At 43.8% G+C, this 9,407-nt stretch overlaps 1 protein-coding gene across 3 annotated transcripts in view; it reads right to left on the minus strand.

Moving 5' to 3' along the window:
* Positions 1–1,266: 1,266 nt before the first annotated feature.
* Positions 1,267–9,407, minus strand: part of FXYD2 (FXYD domain containing ion transport regulator 2) — a 22,480-nt gene continuing 14,339 nt past the window's right edge. For all 3 annotated transcript variants that reach the window (XM_069070783.1, XM_069070782.1, XM_069070781.1), the window contains 3 exons: positions 5,863–5,899; positions 5,539–5,569; positions 1,267–1,488 (listed from right to left, as the gene is read on the minus strand). In XM_069070783.1, coding sequence (XP_068926884.1) covers positions 5,545–5,569; positions 5,863–5,899 — 62 coding nt within the window. In that variant the 3' untranslated portion in view covers positions 1,267–1,488; positions 5,539–5,544. The remainder of the gene's footprint in view (positions 1,489–5,538; positions 5,570–5,862; positions 5,900–9,407) is intronic.

The raw sequence follows: 9,407 nt of genomic DNA on the forward strand, positions 1-9,407 counted from the left end.
GAGGCCTTATTACAGCACTTTCTTGACTCTCCTTAGTCCCCTCCCACTCTGTCTCAAAGTATGAACTTATTTAATGGTTCTGTTCCCTATGCTCTTCTATCATTCTCCAACACCCTCATTATACAGATGGGGAAACTGAGGCCCACAAAGGTTAAGTGATCTGTCTGAGGTCACACAGCTAACAAGTTGCAGGCCTGGGATTTGAGCCAACTTCTCCTGACTCTTCACTCCTCCACTCTTTCTTCTGTGTCAAGATATAAGAAATGTGTTTTCCATCTTTGTGTCTCCAGGGCTAACATAGTACTTAGTGTATGTCAAATCCTTTATAAATATATGTTGAGTTGAATTGTAGCATGGTATGATCAGTGAAAAAAGCATGAAATTTGGATGCAGAAGATCTGTTTGACGTCTGGCTGCACCTGGCTCTTACTGCCTGTATGACCTTAGGGAAGTCTCTTCTTTCTCAGCCTCAGAGAGGCTTATCTGTAAAATGAGGGGATTGGACTAGGTGCCTTCTAACATCAGTATATCACTGAAGAGAATTAACATTAATAAAGGTAACTCTGTGGTACAGTGAATTGAATACCAGGCCTGGCATCAGAAAGACCTGGGTTCAAATCCAGCATCAGGCACTTACCAATTGTGGCGTGACCCTGGGCAAGTCATGACTCAGTTTCTTCATTTGTAAAATGGGGTTAATCATAGCATATCTCCCAAGGTTGTTGTGAGGATCAAATGAAATAATAATTATAAAGTTCCCAGCACTACATAAATGTTAGTGATGATGATGATGATGATGATGATGGTGAATTATTTAAAGTAAGTCCCTGCCTATCTGGCCTGAAGGTGGGATCTGCTATGTACCACCTGTATGACCTTAGGCAAGTCACAACCTCTCTGGGCATCTTTCCTCATCTTTGACATGAAGAGTTTAATCAGGACAATCTCAACCATCCTCCTTCCTTTCCAGCAGGCTTTCTTGAGCTTTTTCTATGTCATGGATTCTGTTGGCAGTATGGGGAAGCCTATGGATTCTTCAGAAGAATGTTTTACAATGCATACAAATTTTTTTTAAGGGAATTACAAAGGAAAACAATGGCATTGAAATAGTTATATGTGTGTGTGTGTGTGTGTATACACACACACACACACACACATACACATTTTCAATCACAGCCCCAGGTAAAGAGCCCCTTTTCTAGGAGCTATGATTGAATCTACTAGAACCCCTTTACTCCGATTCAGAACAGCACAAGGAAAGCGCCCTCTCACCAGCCAGCTTTATTATCATCAGTGCAAAGAGGCCTGGGGAAGAAGGGAGGCAGGTGGTGCAGACCACAAAGCCCAGACTAGTCTTGGCCTTGGGGGAAGGCTTCAGTAGCAAAGGCATAAAGGACCACAGGGCACTGAGGAGGTCTCCAGAATAGGTGCAGAGCTCTTGTCCAGGGAAACAAATTGCAGAATCTGCGGGTGTGGATGTGACTGACTCTGAAAAGATAAAGACAGAATGTACAGTGGGATTTATCAGAGGCTCCCAGGAAAGTAGCCCTCCTGTTCTAAGGCCCCTCAAAGGAACTTCCCTAGCAAACTTTGCCCAGTGGATTATGGAATGAAGGGTCCCAAGATCCCTTGTTTCGTGCCTTAAGGTAATGTATTACAAAGAGCACTGGACTTAGAATCTTAGGATTTGGATTCAGACAATTGACTCAGACAATTATTAGTCGTGGGCAAATTGACTTCACTTCTCTGAACCTCAATTTTTTTCATCTGTGAAATGGGAATATTTGCACTACTTAACTCATAGCATTGTTGTGTGGAAAGCAGTTTGAAAGCTTAAATGAGCTTTGTTATTTGGTTGTTCATTGGTTTTCTGACTCTTCATGACCCTCTGGACCAGGTGTGTGGGAACCTGTGGCCTTGAGGTTACATGTGGCCCTCTAGGTCCTCAAGTGTGGCCCTTTGACTGAATCTAAACTTCACAAAACAAATCCCCTTAATAAAAGGATTTAGAAGTTCTGTAAAACTTGGACTCAGTCAAAAGGCTGCACCCGAGTACCTAGAAGACCATGTGTGGTCTCAAGGCTGCAGGTTCCCCACCCCTGCCCTGGACCATAGCATGTTAATATTGGCCATGGGGTTTTCTTGACAAAAATAATGGAGTGGTTTACGATTTCCTTCTCCAGGGATTAAGGCAAACAGAGGTTAAATGACTTGATCAGGGTCACACAGTAAGTATCTGAGGTCACATTTGAACTCAGTTCTTCCTGACTCCAGGCCCAGTTTTCTATCTACTGAGTCACCCAACTGCCTCTTCAATAGGCTTTAGTAAATGTGAATTGTTATTATTCAGCTCACCTACTTGTAGTGTTTCCACTTCCCTTCAGAACCCTTCTGATGAAAATCCAAGTTCCACCCAAGAATCAGACTACCTGAAGCAGTGTGGGGAGAGCACTCTAGGTTTTGCCATTAAATATATTTGTGACCTTGAGTAAGTCATTTAACTACCTTATGTCTTGGTTTCCATATCTGTAAAATGGAAGTACTAATATCTACTGCACAGGAGCATTGTAAGGATCAAAGTGGAGGAAGGTCTGGAAGTGGGGTCAGGATATCTTGCCTGAATCCTGTCTTAAACACTTAGTGGCTTCATGAGCAAGAATAAATCAACCCCTAGGAGCCTCTCAAGGTTGTCTCATGAGGCAAACAGCTTGCCAGCCTCAAAGAGCTATAGGACGTGAATCATTACCAAATGGCACATAATGTACATGACAGTGCTTTGATAAGACTAAAGTGCCCCAGAGATGTACTCTGTGTAATCAGTGCCTTGGTTATTACATCCAGTTCACTCATTGTCATGGTCACACTCAAAACTAATGGACAGAGAACACAGGACATACTCTATTAGACCCCAGGGAGCGTGCTCTTATTGCTTGGAGATGCTGTTAGTCAACGTTCTCCGCATCCCCAACCACCCACTAAGCCCCTACCAGACCCATGTTCAGGTTATCTTCCAGGCTTATTTAATCCAATTCAATCGGACAAGTATTTAAGTACCTGTTACATACATCTATGCTAGGTACAGGGGAAGATTCAAAGATGAAAGTCACTGAGCTTCCTTCAAGGGGCTTACAGTCTAGTAGAAGATGCATAAGTAGGCGGAAAAATATTATACACACTAAGGAAAGGGAAGGGAGGGGCAAAGAAGAGATATAGCCAAAGCTCTCCAGGAGAATTTGAGGGAGTGATCTTTTTCTCATGTAGAGACACTTAGTCCTGGGGCGGCTAGGTGCTGCAGTGAATAGAGCAGCTACCCTGGAGTCAGGAGGACCTGAGTTCAAATTCAGCCTCAGACATTTAACATAAAACTAGCCATGTGACCTTGGGCAAATCACTTAACCCCAATTGCCCTACACTCCCCCCTCCAAAAAGCAGAAAAAAAAGAGACACTTAGTACACCTCTAAGTAGGTGTTATAGTTACACATATGTATACATATACATGCATGTATATTCATGCACAAATATGTATATACTTACATACTTAACAGATCTGTCCTGATACAGACTCCACTCCCTCCATGTTTTACAATATGTAGAGAGCTTCTTGAGGTACTATGGCCAAAACCCAGTTATCCCCTGGTGGTTAGTTCTCTGTGGTTGAGCCTTTTAACCACTGGACCACTACTATACTGTTTGTTGCTGGCCATGCAGGTATATTTTATATTTATATTTATATTCACATATATATATATATATTTTTTTTTTTTTTTTCAGTATAACAGGACATGTCAGAGCTTTCAGAATCTCAGGTTCACCTTCAGGTCATGAAACAACATCAGAGGAAAATCTTAGTACTGGTCATGATGGGATACAGACTCTGGGAACCCCCTTGAACTCTGATTGGATCTTCCTACTAGATCTGGTGTTTGCCTGAGGCCATAAACCTTCCATTATCGTTATGTCCAAATCTCTGTTTCCTCTTAACCTAGCCTAGTCCTCCATTGTTTGTTACTTCTGGATTGCCTCAGGCTGGTTCCCATCCTTGATCCCCTCAAAATCCCTTTCTCTTGGTTCCTGGAGTCTGACCTCTAGTCACTTGAGACTACTTGACCACCCCTAGATCCCTCTCATAGTCTTTCTGTATATAAGATCCATCTTGCCTCCATGAAGGTGCTCAGATTCAATCTGGCTGACTGGCATTAGCATCACAAATGCTCAGATTCCTTAAGAGTCTGGCCAATGGGGAGATTTCTTAAGAGTCTGGCCAATATGGCAGATCTTTAATAAACTTGGTTTTTCTTTGTCTGAAAGGTTTGGGTTGGATTCATTCAGGCAGGACCTGATGTGTGGTATTTTGGGGTCCTGGGCACCCCTAAACCCTAAGTCATATGTATATATGCATAGATAGATAGATAGAACAGTTGATCATCAGTCAATCAATCAATACATCAGTAGTTATGTTGAGATTTAGGGGTGCTCAAGACCCCAAAATACCAACACACTGGGTCCTGCTGAATGAATTCAACTCAAGTCTTCCCTCAGTCAAAGAAAAGCAGAGTTTATTAAAGGTTCACCTTAATGGATAGACTCTTATGGAGCCTAAGTATATGTGAAGCTTGTATTGACAAGCAGGCCGGAACAATCTGACACAGACTGAGTCTGCCTAGATTGAATTCTCAACCCCCTCATGGAGGCAAGATGGATCTTAAATACAGAAAGGGTGTGGGAGGATTTAGGGGGGATCTGGAGGAGGAGTCTAAGGAGGATCTTGATGGGACTGAGGTCAGACTCCAGTAATAAGATTAAGGGTGGGAAATGTCTGAAGACTACATGGAGAAGACAGACAATGGAGGGCTAGTCTAGTTTAAGGGTGACAGATTTGGGTATAGATATTTTGATAGGATCAAGGTGAGAATTAGCTGGACAATGGAGGGCTAGGCTAGTAAGAGCTAGAGATTTGGACCTAGCCATAATGAAAGGCCTTTGGGAAGATTCGATTAGAATGAAGCCCTAGATGAGGGTAACAGCAGGGAATGTTAAAATAAGGCGATTCTAGGCGATTCTTTATTTTTCCTTTTTGGAGGGCAATTGGGGTTAAGTGACTTGCCCAAGGTCACATGGCTAGTTTTTGTGTTAAGTGTCTGAGGCCGAATTTGAACTCAGGTCCTCCTGACTCCAGGGTTGGTGCTCTATTCACTGCACCACCTAGCCACCCCAAGGCAATTCTTTCTTCTGGGAGAACTTCTAGTAACTCCACAGGTTCCCTCTCTCTCCTTACTGGAAATATATGAAACCTTCATCTCCACCAATAAGGAAGGAGTCCCATACCAATGGGCTTTGGGACAGGGGTCACAAGGGGCTTAACCCAGGACTGGGCCCATCATGGACACTGAAAAATCTGATTAATTAATCATTCTATTTTTCAGTCCAGCCTCAAGCTTTTCTACTTCATCTCCTGTTTGGTCCTTTTTCAATGTGGAGGACAATTCCTGCATTCTCCATCCAGCCCCACCCTCAAACTCTGCCCTCCTGGCACATACCTGTACTTAGAGTTCATCTTCATTGATTTGCCTATGGAGGAGAGAGGAAAGAAAAGCCTTTTGTAAAGCCCTGTTGGGTGGAAGGGAGGAGAGAGAGGAGAAAAAGGGAGGGCTAGGCCAGGATGTGAGTGGTACAAGCCTGGGAGATCTTGCCCTCCAGCCTCAGGGGCAAAATCTATTTCCTCATCTGTAAAATATGGAGGTTGGACTGGATTATATCTGATCCCCTGCATTGCTCTGCGATTCTGACCCTAAGACTGCATCTCTGTAAAGTCCTCTGATTGGGCACTTCCTCTTCTCCCCTTCTCCTTCCCCACTACTCACCGGCGTTTCTTCTTGCCCCCACAACGGAGTTTTTTGCCTTTGAAGACAGAAAAGACAATTTATTTTCGTTAACTTTTGCCCTCAAGAAAAACTTATTTCCCTCCAGTAACCCCAGCTCTTCCACTCTCCCTTTTCCTTCTCCCTTCTTCTCTGAAATTGTCTCTATTATTTGGTATAGACTTTGGTTTCCTTGGAGTCCTCAATCCATCACTGAATGTCCTGAAGGTAATGTGTAGTGCAGTAGAAAATAAAACAAAGGGGCGGCCAGGTCATGCAGTGAGTAAGAGTGCCAGCTCTGGTGCCGGGAAACCCGGGATCAGTTCCGGCCTCAGATACTTGGCACCCACACAAAAAATAACTGGCCATGTAACCTTGAGCAAGTTACTTAACCCCAATTGCTTTAAAAAATAAATAAATAAAAAGAAAGAAAACAAAACACCTCCTCAATTTGGAGTCCTGAGACCTGGGTTCAAATCTTGGACTTTGCCACATGCCAGCTTTATGATTTTGGGTAAGATATTTCCGTTCTTTGGGCCTCAGTTCTTTTCATCTATATATAATAGGGTAGAAGGCAAATGCTTGCTGAAAGAGAGCAAGAAATCCCTCATTCCTCCATTTTTTGCCTCAGGAATTTCCCTAACCCTACAAAGGGCTTGGGTCAGACTGTAACCAACAAACTAGCCTTCCTTTCCTTAGAGAAAAGAAGGGCATTGGCCACAGCTTCCATAGGATTGAAAGAATGGGCCCAGAGGTCAACTTGAAGGTGAAATTTAAAAGTCAAGGTTGGGCAATGCCATGCAGTAGCTGTACCTTGGTGACCAAGAGATGGAGAGAATACCTTTACTTACTGGAAGCAATTGGTGACAGAGTGGATGGAGCATCGGGCCTGTATTAAGGAAGGATTGAGTTCAAATCCAGCCTCAGATACTTACTAGCTCTGTGACCCTGGGCAAGTCACCTAACATTCTGTCTGCCTTAGTTTCCTCAACTGTAAAATGGGATCATTTATTAGCTGTGTGACCCTGGGCAAGTCACTTACTCCTGTTTGCTTCAGTTTTCTCATCTGTAAAATGAGCTAGAGAAGGAAATGGTGAACCACTTCAATATCCTTGCCAAGAAAACCCTAAATGGGGTCACAAAGAGTTGGACATGACTGAAAAAATGGACAATTAAAAAAATGGGGATAATAACAGCAGCCACCTTGCAGTATGGTAATGAGGATCAAACAAGATAATGTTCATAAAAAGTGCTTAGCACTGTGCCTGGCGTATAATAGGCACTACTGAAATGTTTGTTTGTCTCCCTTATACCTACACTGTTGCTCCATGTAAAACGATCAGATTGGATAAGATGGTCTCTCTAAGGTCTCTTCCCAGCTCTAGCTCCTAGCATCATGCAAAAGACAGTAGGGGCGGCTAGGTGGCACAGTGAATAGAGAACCGGCCCTGGAGTCAGGAGGACCTGAATTCAAATCCAGCCTCAGCCACTTAACACAAAAACTAGCCAAGTGACCTTGGGCAAGTCACTTAACCCCCATTGCCCTCCCCCCCAAAAAAGGCAAAAGAGATAGTAAATGCCTATGAGCTAGTGCCTGTCTTCAAGGAACTTACAGTCTAAGGAGGGAGACAGGATAAACAGGCATGAGATACATTCTACCCACTGTGAAACCTATGGGAGTTAAAGGAAGAGAAAGATCTTTTGGGGAGAGATTGTAAGGGAATTCTTCACAGAGGAACTAAGAATTAAACTGAGCCTTGAAGGATGAGAAGGATTCAGATTCTCCCAAGGGGAGAAAAAAAACGGGTGAAAAACATGGTTTTGAGAATGGGAGTGGAAGAGAGAAATGACATGGAACAATGCAAAGATCACTGAATTTGGCATCAGAGATTCTAGTTTGGATCCCAGCTCTGCCATCCATTGCTGCTTGTGTGACCTTGGACAGCTCACTCAAATGCTCCTGGCTTCAATTTCTTTGTCTATAAAATGAAGAGGTTCAACAAGACAGCCTCCAGCATCGCTTCTCATTCTAAATCTAGAATTCTACATGTTCACAAGGTAAGAAGGGGACGCTGAAGTGTCACTTGCCCACTGGGGAAGGGTGGGAGATGTGGTTGGATGGAAAGAGCAGAGTCAGGTTATGCCAGGCCTTCAAAGCCAAGCTGAGAAAGCATAAATCAGATTTCTGAGTCCAAGTTCAAGACCTTGTTCTTCCCTTCTTCAATCCACCTAATTCTCCAAAATCCTGCTACAGAGGGGATGAAGGTAAGGGTCCCCCTAATCTTGTATCATTGGATCATTTCTCTTGTTCTTCTGGTTCTGTTGGGCCATACATTTCTCCTGAAGCCAGCCTTTTTTGATTCCATTGCCGAGGAAATGGACAAGCAGCCAAGGAGCTGGCCCTTCTCATCCTTTCAGTCTCCCTCTCTTACCAGCCTCACTTCTTACACCCCTGAAACATAGATTTCCTTCTTCAATAGATGAGAGATGCCTCTAGTTCCCTGTACCCAGGTCAGGATCAGAGGATTTTGTAGTGAAAGAGATCTCAGAGTTCATTTAATCTCAGAATTTAGTGCTGTGAGACTTTAGGGTGAATCTAGTCCAACTGCCTCATTTTATGAATGAGGAAACTGAGGGCCAGAAAAGCTAAATGGCTTTCCCAAGGTCACATGGATTGTAAGTAGCAGAGCCAAGATTTGAGCCTAGATCCTCTTGGCTTTTTCATATCATTGGAGAGGAAACCAATGCACATACAGGGAAAGTCACTTACTCAAGGTCACACAGGTAAGTGGTAGAGTTAGTTGGGGTTTGAACTTATGCTCTCTGATCCCAAATTTAGGGTTCTTTTGTTGCCCAAGACTCTGATGCAGGGGCTGTGTGGCAGTCAAGGGCATTGTTGTTACTACTAGTTTCTAGTAACTTCTCTCTTACTGGCTCCAATAGCTAATGGGACCTCCTTCCCCTACTCACTGAGAATGTGTCTCTGCTTTGTAGCTAAGGACATCTCTCCCAAGGAGCCATCTTTGTGATCAAAGACACATCTCCCAAGGGGCCATCTTTGTGGTTAAGGACACATCTTCCAAGGGGCCATCTTTGTGGTTAAGGACACATCTCCCAAGGGTCCATCTTTGTGACTAAGGACACATCTCCCAAGGGGCCATTTGTGGCTAAGGATGCATTTCTCAAGGGGCCATCTTCGTGGCTAAGGACATCTCTCCCAAGGGGCCATCTTTGTGGCTAAGGACATCTCTCCTAAGGAGCCATCTTTGTGGTTAAGGACACATTTCCCAAGGAGCCATCTCTGTGGTCAAGGACACATCTTCCAAGAGGCCATCTTTGTGGTTAAGGACACCTCTCCCAAGGAGTCATCTTTGTGGTTAAAGACACATCTTTCAAGGGGCCATCTTTATGGTTAAGGACACATCTCCCAAAGAGCCATCATTATGGCTAAGGACACCTTTCCCAAGGAGCCATCTTTGTAGCTAAGGACATCTCTCCCAAGGGGCCAACTTCTACAGGAGGTCATCTTACAATCTCTACCCAGCCCT

This window comes from Petaurus breviceps, unplaced genomic scaffold (genome assembly GCF_028583685.1).
Source record: "Petaurus breviceps papuanus isolate PSGF00001 unplaced genomic scaffold, PetGlider_PUasm1.0 90823, whole genome shotgun sequence".
NCBI lineage: Eukaryota > Metazoa > Chordata > Mammalia > Diprotodontia > Petauridae > Petaurus > Petaurus breviceps.